This window comes from Bos javanicus, chromosome 4 (assembly GCF_032452875.1).
Source record: "Bos javanicus breed banteng chromosome 4, ARS-OSU_banteng_1.0, whole genome shotgun sequence".
Classification (NCBI taxonomy): domain Eukaryota; kingdom Metazoa; phylum Chordata; class Mammalia; order Artiodactyla; family Bovidae; genus Bos; species Bos javanicus.
The window spans coordinates 94753317-94770670 of NC_083871.1; the positions used below are offsets into that span (position 1 = coordinate 94753317).

The 17354-nt window shown below is 43.1% G+C and overlaps 1 protein-coding gene and 1 long non-coding RNA gene across 8 annotated transcripts in view; one reads left to right on the forward strand and one right to left on the reverse strand.

Annotated features, from left to right (window-relative positions):
- Nucleotides 1-15214, reverse strand: part of CEP41 (centrosomal protein 41) — a 50209-nt gene extending 34995 nt beyond the window's left edge. For 2 of the 7 annotated variants that reach the window (XM_061414723.1, XM_061414721.1), the window contains exon 1: nucleotides 10689-10793. Coding sequence is in view for 4 of the 7 variants with exons in the window: in XM_061414720.1 (XP_061270704.1) it covers nucleotides 15076-15108 (33 nt within the window). In the remaining 3 variants the exon portion in view is untranslated. Of the gene's footprint in view, nucleotides 1-10688; nucleotides 10800-15075 lie in introns of those variants that run through there. The other 5 variants (XM_061414720.1, XM_061414719.1, XM_061414722.1 and 2 more) reach the window with 5 other exon arrangements.
- On the forward strand, nucleotides 12461-15613 carry LOC133246419 (uncharacterized). The gene is made up of 4 exons (XR_009736028.1): nucleotides 12461-13491; nucleotides 14146-14383; nucleotides 14512-14605; nucleotides 15288-15613. It is a non-coding gene; the product is annotated as an uncharacterized LOC133246419 (long non-coding RNA).
- The last annotated feature ends 1741 nt before the right edge of the window (nucleotides 15614-17354 follow it).

Sequence of the window (17354 nt, forward strand, 5' to 3'; positions counted from 1 at the left end):
AAAAGCTGTCAGGTCTCCCCTGTCCTGTGCTTTGGTAGTAAATCTGAATCTAAGTACAAGGCATTTACCCATATTAAATTTCAGTGGCATTTTCAAAAGCCATTAAGAGAGGGAAGGCTAATGAATAAAGACATTACAAAATACAATTTTCTTGCTCAGGCTTTTTTTCTGGCCTACAAGTATGAAAAGCAGATGTTCAGTGACAGGTAGCAGTGGAATTTGAGATTAGAACTGGGTAATATCTCTCCAGCTTCATTTTCTGTTCTCTCCCACATGTTCCTGGGTTGAAGTTGCCCAAATGTTCTCCAAATGTACCAGGTTCACTCAGGTTTCCAGTCTTAGCAAATTGTCAACTGTCCATGTGTAAAACTTCACTTCCTCTATAAAGGTGTCCAGGGTGAAATTAGCTACTTTCTCTCTGGCTCCTAGAGGACTGAACCCTGCAGTATTGTTTATACCTTGACCTTCTTTTCTAGCCTAGGATTTCCTTGAGGGTAGGAATGATAACTTACTCAAATTTGTTTTCACCCAGGACCTAGCACATGGAGGGCACATTTACTGATATTCAACCAATAAATAAATATCTAGAATGAGGATTTTGTTGTTTGCTGTTCAGTCACTCAGTTGTGTCCGATTCTTTCTGACCCCATGGACTGCAGCCCGCCAGGCTTCCCTATCCTTCACCATCTCCTGGAGCTTGCTCAAACTCATGTCCATCGAGTTGGTGATGCCATCCAACTATCTCGTCCTCTTATCATCTCTTTCTCCTCCTGCCCTCAATCTTTCCCAGCATCAGGGTCTTTTCTAATGAGTCGGCTCTTTGAATCAGGTGGCCAAAGTATTGGTGCTTCAGCTCCTGCATCCGTCCATTCAGTGAATATTCAGGATTGATTTCCTTTAGGTTTGGTTGATCTCCTTGCAGTCCAAGGGACTCTCAAGAGTCTTCTCCAACACCACAGTTCAAAAGCATCAACTCTTCAGTGCTTGGCCTTCTTTATGGTCCAACTTTCAAATCCATACATGACTACTGGGAAAACCATAGCTTTGACTGGATGAACCTCTGTTGGCAAAATAATGTCTCTGCTTTTTAATACACTGTCTAGGTTGGTCATAGCTTTTCTTCCAAGGAGCAAGTGTCTTTTAATTTCATGGCTGCAAACACCATCTGCACTGATTTTGGAGCCCCCCAAAATAAAGTCTGCCACTGTTTCCATTGTTTCCCCATCTATTTGCCATGAAGTGATGAGACCAGATGCCATGGTCTTCATTTTTTGAATGCTGACTGTTAAGCCAGCTTTTTCTCTCTCCTCTTTTACTTTCATCAAGAGGCTCTTTAGTTCCTCTTCACCTTCTGCCATAAGGGTGGTGTCATCTCCATATCTGAGGTTGTTGATATTTCTCCCGGCAATCTTGATTCCAGCTTGTGCTTCATCCAGCCTGATATTTCTCATGATGTACTCTGCATATAAATTAAATAAGCAGGGTGACAATATATAGCCTTGATGTACTTTTTTTCCCAATTTGGAACCAGTCTGTTGTTCCATATCCAGTTCTAACTGTTGCTTCTTGACCTGTATACAGGTTTCACAGGAGGCAGGTCAGGTAGTCTGGTATTCCCATCTCTTTAAGAATTTTCCACAGTTTGTTGTGATCCACATAGTCAGTGGCTCTAGCACAGTCAATGAAGCAGAGGTTTTTCTGGTATTCTCTTGCTTTTTCAAGGATCCAATGGATGTTGGCAATTTGATCTATGGTTCCTCTGCCTTTTCTAAATCCAGCTTGAAGTTCATGGTTCATGTACTATTAAAGCCTAGCTTGGAGAATTTTGAGCACTGCTTTGCTAGCATGTGAGATGAGTGCAACTGTGCGATAGTTTGAACATTCTTTGGCATTGCCCTTCTTTGGGACTGGAATGAAAACTGACCTTTTCCAGTCCTGTGGCCACTGCTGAGTTTTTCAAATTTGCTGGCATATTGAATGCAGCACTGTCACAGCATCATCTTTTAGCTCAGTTGGAATTCTATCACCTCCACTAGCTTTGTTTGTAGTGATGCTTCCTAAGGCACACTTGACTTTGCACTCCAAGATGACTGGTTCTAGGTGAGTGATCACACCATTGTGGTTATCTGGATCATTAAGATCTTTTTTGTATAGTTCTTTTGTGTATTCTTGCCACCTTTTCTTAATATCTTCTGCTTCTGTTAGGTCCATACAGTTTTTGTCCTTTATTGTGAGGATTATATTACTATATTACTATTTAGTTTCTTAGAAGAGAACATTAGATTTTAAAACCTATATCATTTGCCCTTGAAAACATAGTTAAATTACAGCATGCCCTGTTGGGAGGACTGAAAAACAAATCCACATGTTAAAATACTTTTTCAAATGACTCACAAAGCATAAAAAATAGGGTATATATATATATATATATGTCTTACAGAATATCTATTAGTCAGAGTTTTTGATTTTGTAAACCAGGGAGAATTTTTTAAAATTGGGATACCTACAGAAAATTATCCACATTTAATTTTGACAAGGACATAAACAAAAACAAAGTAAAACCTCACAATTTCCATCTGCTATTTTAATATTAAAAAGAAAGAAAAAATCCTAGAATAAAAAGATCAGCTCTACAGTGTTATTAAAAAACTCATTGATATTGTCTGTGTTTTTCATTTCACCCCAGGCAAATAAAACCTTTGTCATGGACACTTGGCATGAGTACTCAGAGGTGGAACCCCCGAGCTTCTTTATCCTGAGACAGGTTGGAAAGCTCCATCTGATCAGCAACCCCGCTGTCGGTAAGAAAAAGTGACTCTAACGTCTAAGATGAAGACAGAGAAGATTCTTAAGTGAGAGATGGAAAATATTCAAAGACTGAAAAGAGGACTATAGGATGAGTTCCCCAGAGGGAGACGATACTGTGGCAAAACAAAATAAAACGAACAACAAAAACCCAGGGAAAATATGTGCCTGTTAAATTAAGTCAAGGAAAGCTAAAACTCGAATTTAGTTATCGCAGGCTAAGGGGTTTTCTTTTTTGTCTTTCCCTTTCTTTCTTCCCTTCACACGCTGTATTTTTATAGTTTCTATACACTGTTTCCTGTTTTTACTCTTGTTTTTCCCACTAGTTTCCTAGCAAAGCTTATTTTGAAAGATTCCAGGCTAGTTTCTGCTGAACCAGGGGGATTTGTCCATACCTCAGCCAACATAGCTAAGAAGTGAGGGTGTCTCTGGGGACCAGGTGTGGTGGCAGCAGAATGATGGGGGGAGAGAGTGTGGACAGCTGCAATGGCTGAGCCTTTCCCGCCCCCGGTTTTCCCTTACATAGACTAATGAGAAATCCATATGTTACAGGACAAAAATGTAGTGTTTCTTGCCCATTTTCCCATTTTGGTCCAAATCCTTGTTCCTGACTTTCTGGTACCAACCATAACATAAAACTCTCGTGTTCTAGCATATGCAGAACACAGTTTATGGAACTGCCAGACTTTTTTTCCTTAAAATCCTTGCTTTCAGGGTGACTGTTTCTTGACCTACTGACCAACTAGCTTCTTTTTTTCAATTACATAAACAGGATGGAATGGTGGAAAGTGAAAGAGCTGAGAAAAGCAGCTGTTTCAAGGAGGACTATTCATTCATTCGACAAAGGCTTATTGAGCACCAACCATTCATTCAGTCGACATCTACTGGGTGCCTACTAGGAGTAAACTGCCATGCTGAGGACACAGAGGTAACAAAACCCGGTCCTTGCCATCCAGCTCTCTCTGATGCTAGGATGTGAGACAAGCGAGCAGATGTCACACTGCATGATGAACAAGCAGAGGGAAGCAGGGGGTGTGTGCTAAGATTGGAACTACTTCCTGAGGAGTGACTTCTGAGCTGAAACCTGAGGGCTGAGGAAGTCAGTCAAGCTGAACTAGTAGTGGGAGCTGCAGGGTTCCTGGTAACCGTCAGACCTGCGGGACTATGGGCAGTATGGGGCCAAGTGGGGCTAGAGAGGGCGAGAGCAGAGCACAAAGGGCCTCGTACTCATGCTGAGAAACCTAGAGTTTATTCTGTAGATCACTATGGATCCTGTACATCAAAAGGGGCCATTTTGCTCCTCCAACTCACAGGGATATTTGTCAATGTCTGGACTGGGTGGTGGGTAAGTTACCAGCATCTAGTAACTAGAGGCCAGGGATGCTGTTAAATATCCTACAACGACAGGAGGAACCCCCAACCCCCAGAAAGAATTAGCTGGCTCCAAATGTCGATCGTGCTTAAATTGAGGAACCCTGGTGTTGATGGGAGTAACTGAGGAAGGTTTAGGGAGAAGGGATGGGATCCTATTTCCATTTTAGGAAGATCACTCTGGCAGCACCCTGGAGAACTAATAGGATCATAGTCAAGAGTGGAGGTACAAAGATCAGGTAAGAGGTTGTGCTCAGAGAATCTGTGGTCCTAAGAAAGTGGCAGTAAAGGTGAGAGGCAGTTTTAAAAAGTCTTTAAGATATAAAATCTTTAAAACTGACCAGTATAACAGGGGAAGGGCAGTGATTGTCATTGTCGTTCAGCTGCTCAGTCGTGTCCAACTCCTCGTGACCCGTGGATGGTAGCCCACCAGGCTCCTTTGTCCATGGAATTTTCCAGGCAAGAATACTGGAATGGGTTGTCTTGGACTGCAAAGTGATCCAACCAGTCCACCCTAAAGGAGATCAGTCCTGGGTGTTCATTGGAAAGACTGATGTTGAAGCTGAAACTCCAATACTTTGGCCACCTGATGTGAAGAGCTGCCTCATTTGAAAAGACCCTGATGCTGGGAGGGATTGGGGACAGGAGGAGAAGGGCACGACAGAGGATGAGATGGTTGGATGGCATCACCGACTCGATGGACATGGTTTGGGTAGACTCCGGGAGTTGGTGATGGACAGGGAGGCCTGGTGTGCTGCAGTTCATGGGGTTGCAAAGAGTCGGACACGACTGAGCGACTGAACTGAACTGAAAGGACCTTCCCGACTCAGGGATTGAACCTGTGTCTCTTGCATCTCCTGCAATGGCAGGCAGATTCTCTTCCACTGTGCCATCTGGCAAGCCCAAAGGACAGTGATACCATTCCCCCAAAAAAGGACTTAAGGAGGAAGCATATATTGGAAAACATCATGTATTCTGTTTGGGGCATTTTGAAAATGAGGTATCTGTGGGTTATCCAAAATGGAAGTGGCAAGCTGGATATCTAGGGGGTCTGCGGCCAAGAGAGATTTCTGAACTAGAAAAAAACAAGATTTGGGGGTTGTCAGCATGCAGGCAGCAGGGGAAGCCATGGGAATGACAGAATCACCACTGGAGAATGTACAGGCTGAGGGGGAAAAATCCCCAACGTTTATGGTCAGGTGGAGAAAAGCACTGTGGGTGAAACTTGCAAGAGGCCACAAGAAAGTGGGTCATGAGAATTAAAGAGGAGTTTCAGGAAGAAGGGAATGGTCAACAGCGATTGATGCTGTCAAGTCAGAGAACAGGAGATCAAATATGAACAAGTGAACAAGAATGCAGGTCAAGGAAGAGAAAACAGAAAAGTGCATTTGGACTGAATGAACCAACAGTGGTTGATGACCCTGCTGGGTGCCGTTACGGTAAACTGACACCAAAAAAAGCGAAAAAGCAAGTTAAGTGTATGAGAAGGGAGCATAGTAGCCAGTTGGGTCTTTTTTTTTTTTTTTCCTTCAGAGTCGCTAAGGAGTAGTTTTTGTTGTCTGAAGAAAGGAGAGGTTCGAGGATGTTTATAAACAAATGGGCTGAATAAAAGGCTGAAAATGAGGCGAGAAGTTATGAAAACGAGGGAGTAGGAGAAGATGAGGCCCAGAGCCCAGGCGGAACGTGCAGCTTTGGAAATATATTTAAGATAATGAAATAAGGGGACTTGCCTGGTGGTCCAGTGGTTGAGACTGCGTGCTTTCAATGCAGGGGGGTGGGTTTGATCCCTGGTTGGGGGAAAAAGGATCCCACAGGCCCTGTGGTGCAGCCAATAAGTAATGAAATAAGATAGGTGGTCATGATGAAGGTTCAACGGGAGGGAGGAGGGAGAAAGTTGAGAAAGTTCATGTTTGTGGTATTAGTACAGGCTCTTTGAAAGCAACCAAAAGTGTCAGAGGCCCTTTGAGGGCTTACATCTCTAGGGAGGGTCGAAGGAAAATACCCTCCCCATCTACCTGCCTAGATAGCAGGTAGTCAGCTATCTAGTTTAACTTCTAGTCAGCTTTCAAGACCCAGCACAAGCACATCTTCCAGGAAGATTCCTCCTCTGGGGAGTGCAGCCAGATAGAAATCTCTTCCCTGCCTAGACTGTCACAGCACTTTGTACCGTTTACACCCCTCACTGCCTGCACTGGGACAGAGGCTCTACCTCTGTACCTGGTACAGGGCCTTGCGCCAGCGTGAGAGTAGTTAAGTACTGCCAGATGCGTGGAGGTGGTCCTGAGACCTGAGCCACATGCAGTGTGAGTGCTAGTGCCCTGTGGGCAGCACTGACATCAAGGGCTGGAGGAACCTGGAACAGAGAGAGCTCTCACACTGGGGGTGATACAGGAGACTGAATGGAAGAAATGGCACTGGAGCTGTGTTTCAGGGGTTGAACTTCTGTGGATAACAAAATGGGGAAAACGGATGGAAAAAGTATTCTAAGTGGAAGAAATTATAATAGCAAGGACACTTTTAAAAGCATGTTTGCATGAGTGCTAAGTCACTTCAGTCGTGTCTGATTCTTTGCTACCCTATGGACTGCAGCACGCCAGGCACCTCTGTCTATGGGATTCTCCAGGCAAGAATACTGGAGTGGGTTGCAATACCCTCCTCCAGGGGATCTTCCCAACACAGGGATCGAACCCGAGTCTCTTATGTTTCCTGCATTGGCAGGTGGGTTCTTTACCACTAGCACCACCGGGGAAGCCCCAAAAGCATGTTGAGAGAACAGCAAACTGTTCTATTTGCTGGAGAAGACCCAACGATAATAAAGGTAATTGCTGCTAACATTTACTGAGCACTTAACTGTGTTGTCAGGCACTCAGCTAAGCATTTCTCCCCATTCTCTCCTTTAATCCTCACAACCACCAATAAAGTAGATACTAGTGTTAGCCTCATTCTACATATTAGGAAACGGGAATAAAGAGGTGAAGTGACTTTCTGAGGTTAGCTGGTAAGAGTGATAGAACCTGGAATTAAACTGGACAGTCTGGCTCTAGAACTTGAACTCTTACTCTACTGCACAGCCTCATTCAGGCAGCGGTTCTGAATATGGGGTCCATGGATGGAACTTAGGAGGTCCATGAGTCCCATGAATCTCTATGTAAAAACTTCGAGTGTATGTGCATTTTTCTAGGGGAAGCGTCCTTGATTTTCACCAAATTTTCAAAGGGGTCTATCACCAAATAGTTAAGAATCACAGGTATATAGAATCCTATGCCATAAGGTTGGACATGGATACAGAAGCACCAGGTGGAAACCCCTGAATTTATAATAGCAAGGTCTGAGGGTCTGGACTAGCCCTGGAGATGATGGAAGATACCAGAAACACTGAAATATGAGCCAGACAATCAAAGGAGTATTTTGGCAGATCACTATTACATGCAAGGTAAGACCATGTATTTGTGAATACATGGATGTTGGGGAAGAAGGGAAAAGAATGAGATGTCAACAGTGGGGTTTTTCTGCAGGAAAATCACTAAAAAAAATGAGGGAGATTGTCTGAATCACAGGTCACTCAAAAACGAATAAGCTTTTCTGACTTCCCACTTCTTTTCAAATGAAATTCACAAGGTTGTTCACATTAAAATGACAATGTATGATTTACAATTAAGGACTTAAAAAAAATTCCATTACATATTTTGTTCAGAATTTCTCTACTTATCTCATTTGCATAAAGAGAAAATCAATAAAATGAAGGCACTAGGTATCAATTTTAAAAGAGATTTTTTTTTTTAATCGGAGTTTTAATCTGGTCCAATTCTGCTGATCTTAAGCACCAGTCTGGACCCACGTTGCATGTGCAGCAGCCCTTACTTTGCCAGCAGCTACCACCTGTGGTAGACTGTATTTTTCAAGATGGCCACAACAGGATTTCCCAGCCCACTTACGCTGTGATGTTGACACTCCTCCCAATGAGGGGTGGGGACCTATGTTCTTTCCCCTTGAATTTGGGTGGGCATGTGACTGATGGAGGTGATGCCACAGGACTTCTGAGCTGGATCATAAAAGACAACACAGCTTTCACCTGGTTCTTCTGAGACACTTGTTCTTGGGACCCAGCTCACACCACAGGGAAGGCCAAGTCACATGGAAAAGGTCGTATGTAGGTGGCATGGCTGACAGCACCAGCTGAGGTCCCAGCAACAGACTATATCAGCAATCTGATGTGAAAAAAGCCTTCAGGATAACTTTAGACCCAGTTTCTGTCTGTCTGCAAAACCACATGAGAGAGCCCAAGTAATTGCCAAGTTGAACCTAGTCAACCTCTAGAACTTGACCAATAATAATGTCAAGTTATTACATCTCCTATACACTCTCTCTCTCTTCTGGGGGCTTTATGTCCTTACAATAGTATCCTTTTAATGAGGTTTTTACTGAGGTTTTGGAAGGGAGTGCATTTGTTCAATACACTGTCTTCACCCAGTAGGTCATGATCCTACCTTCTTCAGTTTGTTGTTGTTCTAAGCCACTAAATACTGAGAAAACTCATGACAAACCAACAGATAATTGGAACGCCATCTCACCCTTTTTACTTTCTAGCTAACCTCCTTGTTTTATTTATATTTTTTGGCTGTGCCATGCAGCATGTGGGATCTTAATTCCCTGACCAGGGATTGAACCTGTGCAGAATGCAGGAATGAACCTTGCAGTTGAAGTGCAGAATCTTAACCACTGGCCTGCCAGGGAAGTCCCTCTAGCTATGCTCCTTGTTGGTGGGGGGGACCCCTACACTAAGTAACTGCATCTTACTCTTCCATCCGTTGCAACGTGGCCACTGTCCGCATCATTCTACTATGGTTCCTGGAGGAGCTAGCCAATGTCAGAGATCCCCTACTGCTAAATATAAGCTACTTTTCAGCCTCTAACTCACATGACCTTTCTGCACAGTGTTATATAGTCCCATCTTCTTCAGTTTTCACTTGACTTCAATAATGGCTCTCTCCTGATTCTCCAATGACTCATGGATCCTTCTCTTAGCCATTTAAACACTGTCTTCCCTAGGATTCCATCTTCTTAATCTGTAAGTTCTCTGTGGGCCATTTAGCCTTAATTCTATTTACATGCTTCTAATTTCCAAATAGTGAACTCTAGCCTTGACTTCTTGGAGAAGGCAATGGCACCCCACTCCAGTACTCTTGCCTGGAAAATCCCATGGACGGAGGAGCCTGGTAGGCTGCAGTCCATGGGGTCGCTAAGAGTCAGACACGACTGAGTGACTTCACTTTCACTTTTCATATTCATGCACTGGAGACGGAAATGGTAACCCACTCCAGTATTCTTGCCTGGAGAATCCCAGGGACAGAGGAGCCTAGTGGGTTGCCATCTATGGGGTCGCACAGAGTTGGACACAACTGAAGTGACTTAGCAGCAGCAGCAGCCTTGACTTCTCCCAGCTGAGATATATTCATTTACTCACTTAACAAATATTTAAAGAACAATTGTGTGCCAGGCAGTGGCACAGTACAGACAAGATCCCTATCATTTCTTGTAGATGTGCCAGAAATAGACAAGCAAATAAAATAATTACAGATCATGACCTACTGGGTGAAGATAGCATATTAAACAAATGCACTTCCTTCCAAAACCTCAGTAAAAACCTCATTAAAAGGATATTATTTTAAGGACATAAAGCCCCCCAAAGAGAGAGCGAGTGTAGGAGAAATGATAACATGTGTTTTTAGAAGTCTAGGAAGCCCATCAACAAGTGAAAATTACTTGATATACTCAAGAAAATTGAAGGGAAAGCCAAGAAAAGTTCTTAAAAGGCCCAGAAATTGATAGCTCCAGGCACCTCCAGAAGTAAAAGGGCTGAAATAAGCAAAATTGGTTGAAATTTGAATAAGAAGCTAGTGGATCTTCAAAACCTTTTCATTCTGTGCCACTGGGTGACTGCCCTTCCCTCACCACAGCAGCTATCCATAGAGTTATTTCTTGAAAAGGGTTTTTGGACTTGGGGCGGGATGGTTTCCAGACATAGGGAAAGGCTATCATTACTGAAAATAGGGATATTAAGTGACTGGTGCATACTCATGTTGAAATTTAGCCCCTAACTTTAATTTCTCCAGCAACTCAACTAGGCTTCTACTCTCAGGCTTCCCTGGTAGCTCAGATGGTAAAGAATCTGTCTGCAATAGAGGAAAACCGGGTTCAATCCCTGGGTTGGGAAGATCTCCTGGAAAAGAGAATGGCTACCCACTCCAGTATTCTTGCCTGTAGAATTCCATGGAGAGAGGAGCCTGGAGGGCTACAGTCCATGGGGCTGCAAAGAGTCAGACACAGCTGAACAACATTAAGTGTACAAAAGAATTGTCTTAAAAAATGTATATATGTTAATTAAAAAATACTTTTTTGCTAAAATATGCTAACCATCATCTGAGCTTTAAGCAAGTTGTAGTAGTAACTCAAAGATCACAGAACATCATAACAAACATTAATAAACAGTTTGAAATAATTGTGATAATTACCAAAATGTGACACGGAGACATGAAGTGAGCAAACGCTGTTGGGAAAATGATGCCAAAAGACCTGCTTGATACAGAATTGCACAAACCTTCAATTTCTGAAAATGCAGTATCTGCTAAATGCAATAAAACAAAATACGCCTGTACGAATACACATAGTAGCATCATTCATAATAGTCCGAAAATGGAAACAACGAAAGTGTCCATCAATAAAAGAATGCATGAAAAAAAATGTGGCATATCCATGCAAAGGAATATTACTTAGTAATAAAAAGAAATTAAATATCAAAGCATAATACAACATGCATGAGCTTTTAAAACATTATGAAAGATGCTAGTCACATAAGACATTTTGCATAATTAAATTTACATGAAACGTAGAGAACAGGCAAATCCACAGAGACAGAAACAGACAGGAGAGGATTAAGGAGTGATAGCTAGAGGTACGAAGAAGGCAATGGCACCCCACTCCAGTACTCTTGCCTGGAAAATCCCATGGATGGAGGAGCCTGGTAGGCTGCAGTCCATGGGGTCACCAAGAGCCGGACACGACTGAGAGACTTCACTTTCCCTTTTCACTTTCATGCATTGGAGAAGGAAATGGCAACCCACTCCAGTGTTCTTGCCTGGAGAATCCCAGGGACGGGGGAGCCTGGTGGGCTGCTGTCTATGGGGTCGTACTGAAGTGACTTAGCAGCAGCAGCAGCAGCTAGAGGTTACAAAATTTATTTTGGGGGTGATGAAAATGCTCTGAAATTGGTTTCTGTGATGACTGCACAACTCTGTGCAGATACTGTTGTTGTTTAGTTGCTAAGTTGTGTCCAACTTTTTCCGACCCTATGGACTGTAGCCCGCCAGGCTCCTCTGTCCATGGGATTTCCCAGGCAAGAAAACTGGAGAGGGTTGCCAATTCCTACTTCAGGGTATCTTCCTTACCCAGGGATTAAACCTGCATCTCCTGCATTGGCAGGTGACTTCTTTACCACTCAGCCATCTGGGAAGCCCCAGTATCAGTTAGGAAAATGCAAATTAAGACCTGTCCGACTCTTTGCGACCCCATGGACTGTAGCCTACCAGGTTCCTCCGTCCAATGGATTTTCCAGGCAATAATATTGGAGTGGGTTGCCATTTCCTTCTCCAGGAGATCTTCCCGACCCAGGGATTGAAGCCGGGTCTCCTGCATTGTAGGCAGACGCCTTACTGTCTAAGCCACCAGGGAAGTCATCACTACACACCTATTAAAACAACTAAAATAAAAAATGCTTCTAATACTCAATGTTGCCAAGAATGTAAAAACACTGGATTTCTCAAACACTAGGGCTGGGAATGCAAAATGCTACACCCGCTCTGGAAAACTGGTTTGGCAGTTTCTTAAAAAACTTAACAGATGGGACTTTCCGGTGCTTCAGTGGCTAAGACTCTGTGCTCCCAATGCAGGGTTTAATCCTTGGTCAGGGAACTAGATTCCACATACTGCAACTAGGAGTTTGAATGCTGAAACTAAAAGATCCTGCATTCCACATGCTGCAACGAAGACCTTGCACAGCCATATAAATATTTTAAAAAGAAACACACCTAAATATAAGCTTACCATACCACCCAGCAACTGCACTCTTGAGCATCTATCCCAGAGAAATGAAAAGTAACATCCACACAAAGAACTGTACCCCAAAGTTCATATCTCTGTTCTGTTTGTTGCCCAAACAGAAAACAACCAAAATATCCTACAATAGTTTAATGGTTAAACAAACTGGTATACATCCACAGAATACTAATCAGCAATAAAAACGAATGAACTATTGCTACAGGCAACAACATGAATGTGTCTTAACAGTACTATTTTGAGTGAAAAAAGCGAGTCTTAAAAGGTCACAAACTGTACGATTTCCATTTACGTAACATTTTCAAAATTACAGAAATAAGAGGCCACATTAATGGTTGCCAGGGGTTAGGATGGTGAGGAGGAAAGTGGGTGTGACTAGCAATGAGTAGCTTGAGGGAGAGATTTGTGGCGATGGAATAGTTCTCTACCTTGATTGTAAATCAACACTCATGCAAATCTTGATTATATTAAATCTACACATGTGATAAAATAGCTCCAAACTACACACATATTGTACAAATGTCAAATTTCTGCTTTTCATATTGTACTATATTTACATAAAATATAATCATTGAGGGAAACTGGGTATAGGGTACATGGGGTCACTTTGTACTATTTTGGAAACTTCCTGTGAATTTATTTAAAAATAAAGGTTTTTTTAAAAGGACATTAGAGCTCAAATCAGAGTTCTTAAGAATTAACAACATGATGGCAGAAATTAAAAACTCAATAGAAAGACTGGAGGATAAAGTTACATCTTCCAAAGAGAACAAGAAAACAAAGCTGTAGAAAATAGGAGATAAAATTTAAGAAAATTAGGGAACCAGTCATATAGAAGCAATATCAGAATAATGAATTCAAGAGAGGATGGAGAAAATGGAGGACGTGAGTCAACAACAATTTTTAAAAATGTTTACAGAATAGAAAGACATGAGTTTCTGGTGCCTCTCCCCCCAAAAAGTGAGAACAAACACTATCAAGAAATATCTTTGTGAAACATCATAATGCTGGTCACAAAGAGAAGATTCTATGAGCTTCCAGAAAGGAACACTCAAGTGGCATACAAAGGAACAGAATGGTTTTGAACGCTCCACAACAAAAAGTGAATGCTTATTAGACAACAATGCAATGTTTCCAATAGACTGATGATTTCTAACCAAGAATTCCATACCTAACTAAGCTCTCAGGCAAATAAACATGAAGGTAAAATAAAATTTTTAGATATGCCTAATGTTGTAGACATAAATTTAAAATATTTATTTCTTATGCAATCTTTCTTAAGAAAACAACTGGCAGTTGTGCTCCATGAAAACAAGAGAGTAAGCTGAACATCTTTATCCAGGACACAAATACGCAACCATAGAGGGCATCCCTGTTCCTCTACCCCTACACTCGTAAGACTATTCATCCTCTTTCTCCCATATTTCTGATCTCATTAATGGCATCAGCACTAATGAGTAGCCCAAGCTCAAAGTCATCCATCACACTCTCATTTCTCAGAGTTAATCATTAAGTCAAGATTATTTTATCCCCTAAGTATTTCTCTCTGACCCTAGTTCCACAGCCTTACTTGAGCTCTGTATCATAACAACCACCTAACCCCAATCTCCCTAGCCCCAGTCCTAGCCCCCTCAAATCCAGTGTCTGCAGTGTGATTACAACTACCACCTAAAACACGCAACTGATCATGGCACTGGGCTGCTTAAAACCCCAAAGCTTCTCAAATTCTGACCAGCAGTCAGTAGGCCTTGGTCAAAGTGTTACTCTTCACACCAACCTCCCCTACATCCATGGTAGACATTACAATGGATCATGGCACTCCCCTGCAGAGCCTAAATTCAACCTTTCTCAACAAAGGTGCAACTTTCTCAACAAAACTCATAGACATCCATCATGAGATGAAACAAGCTGCAACTCCAGTTTATTACACTGGCAAGGCACAGAGGCCCTGCCTCTCTACGAGGTGCTGTCTACCTGAGTGTTTCACATCTCCTTAACTTGGCTCCGGCGGTCCTCTCTGCCTGGGATGTTTCTTCATCTGCCTAGTAATTTGAGACTTCGGATCATCTCCAGGCTACTTCTTTCATTCCCTCAGGTGAGCCCTAGCTTTCTTCTCTGCTCTCCTAACATCTATTCTCCAAACACATTGAACTCAAATTGTTTATAAGTCTTCCTCACTAGACTTAATAAACAGGCCTTGTCTGATTCTCTTTGTATTTCTAGCAGCCCCTGCACAGTAGGAATCCAGTAAACATTTGTTGCCGTGAAATGACCCCATGTGCAGAGGGCAACTGAGTGTGAAACTGCCAAGTAAAAGGTCTTAATCGAGGAGGAGGTAAAATTTATGTCATATTTTGCGTCCTTTCCAATTAGCTTAGTCTACTTATTCCTGCTCTTTCTGTATCCCCATAATCAGAAATGATGGTTCCTTTGATTTGGTTCCTTTAGTGTTTTGGGCTTCATCCTGATGTTACTTATTTTTTTAGCTGCCATTCTTAGACTGTAAGCCCTCTGAGGGAAAGGATTGTGTCTTCATGCACTTCGCTTCTTTTGGCGACAAACACAATGAGCCTGTGCGGGATGGTGGCCTGTCGGCCGCAGGATAAGGGTCAGGCATTTCATTCCCCCCAGACCCGCCCCACCTCCCTCCCCCTCCAGACCCCTCCTCACACCGCCGCTTCCCGCCTTCCGGACGGCGGAAGTCGCTGGCTACTCTTCCCCGCCCACGTGGAGCCTTTTCCGGTGCGCCCGCCCCCTCCGATTCTCCGATCCGGACCTGGCCCTCACCTCAGGATTCCCAATGTGCCTCCGGACAGACATATTTGCTCCAACCGACCACGCCCGGGGTTCTAGCCTCACCGGTAGCCTCTAACCCTAGCTTCCTACCCCCACAACCCCCGCTCAGCCGCCTCCCTACAACCTCTTCTCCGATTGGCCTGCTTTCCCCTGCCAGCCAATGGATGCCCTGTTTACTCTCTCATTGCAGGGTCAAGGGAGAGAGGGAGAGAGACGCTGCTCAATGGTTGCCAAGGGCAACGCGGGACGCCGGCTGGCGAGGCTCTTTGTGCTCTCGCCTGGGCCTGCAGACTCCAGCCTCCGCGCGGGATGAGGGACGCGGGGGGAGGGGAAGCTGCAGACAGCGCGTGGGCGGCTGCGGAGAGTCGAGGGGGGAGGGGCTCGAAAGCGTGGAAAAAGCAAGTGTTTCTAGCTAAGGTGGAAGCACAAACACCGCGCAGGGCCGCCCCCCTTTAGGGCTCTTTTAGCCAAACATCTGGATACTTCTTCCACAATAAAGGATAGTTATGGGACATGGTTGTTCAGCAGGGATGAGAATCTGTAGTTTATTTTCAGGTTAATATGCAAATTGTGCAAAATATCATGTGGAAATACAGGCATTATTGTTGCTTTAAAAGCTTTTAACTAGCAACAGAACGGCAGCCTTAATTGCAAAGCACACACATCATTCTGTGAGTCTTCATTCATTTAACAAATATTTAATAAGCACCTTATGAGAAAAGCTGCAGAAGGTTTTGTGGAGGATGGGAGGATGACTAAGACCCAGTCCCGTTGTCATGGAAACCATTGTGACTCCTGCCATCAGCCACCACCTGTTCTTATTCCAGATCTGAAAATTAAGTCCTAGCACCTTTACAAAACAATCACACACACAGTTTGACTTGGCTCCAAAATGTCCCACCAAATCCATCAAAATTATTATTTCCTTTTACACGGGGGGGGGGGGGGGGAACAAACACAGTAACCCTTTGTCCTTTGCTTTAAGTTGTTTTTCCAGGAATGGAGAAAGGTTACCCTGAACTGTTCATACTGGCTAGCTCTCTGCTTGTGAATAATAGCATACATCTGAGCTGTTTCAGGGTCTGGGCAGATGACCCATTCAACAACATGGTGTGACATGCCCTTGTCCTTTCAGACTCCTTAGCAACCCACCCTTCCAGTCAAATCTTGAGTCGTATTGTCACTCAGAGCTGCTTGATCTCCAGGATCTTAAACTGGCCACAGCTGTCTTCTTGCACGTTCATGCCTCCTGAGTTTTAACTTCCTTGTTATCTCAAATCCTTCCACTATTTGCAATTACCAGTTTTTCTCCCCTCCACTAAAATAAGGAAGAGTTTAGAGACTCCATTGGAGGTGGGAGTATATTTAGAAGCTTTTGCATAGCAAGCAGAGGCTTCTGGACACATTACAACTTAGATGTTTACCTGGTGCAGTGGGGGTGGTGTGGTGATAGACATTATGGGTAGAATAAACAGGAGAAGGGAAAGCAGAGAGGGAAATAATAAGGGACTAAACTACGGGGTTGTGAGAAAGAGGAAAAGAGATTTAAAGACATGAGAAGAGGTAAGGAGTGCAAGAGATAGGAAGGAATCAAGGATGGTTATCATTTTTATACCTTGGAGACTGAATGGATAATAGTGATAATGCATTAATCAAGTTAAAGTACAACGGATGTCAAGAAATCAAAAGAACAGAAAGTACAAGACCCAGTAGCTCATCCAAGTTGGAAGCTCAACTTCCATTTATCAGTGTTTGGACTCACTTCTCTGTATGGTTGGCTCCCCTGTGTTGCAGAGGGAATGGGAATATCAGGTTTCTTTGCCTCAGCAGTCGTGGTTGTCAAATTCGGGCTGCATATAAAGCAATCAGAGATATTACAGAAATGTGGCTTCTCAGGTCCAATTGTCAGAGATGCTGACTCTTTGTGTCTGGGGTAGAAATGTAGGAATCTGTAATTTAAATGTGTCTTCCCCCACTCCCACCCCTGAGTCTGATGCACAGGGTCCAAGGGCCACACCTTGAGAGACTAAAAGAGCCTCCTATTAATATTTCCTTCCATTTTGCCTCAGTGGAATTTTTGGAAAGGTTAAAGCTATAAATCAAAAGTTTTTAACATCATGAGTTTCTCTTTAGGATTTCTTTTGGGTCCTGCTATAGCAAAACTGCTTCAAAATTAAAGCAAGGTGCTATCTGCAATATGAAAAGTAGGTAAATCACACAACATAGTAATTCATAGAAGAAAAGCATTTGATAAACTGTGAAGAAATATC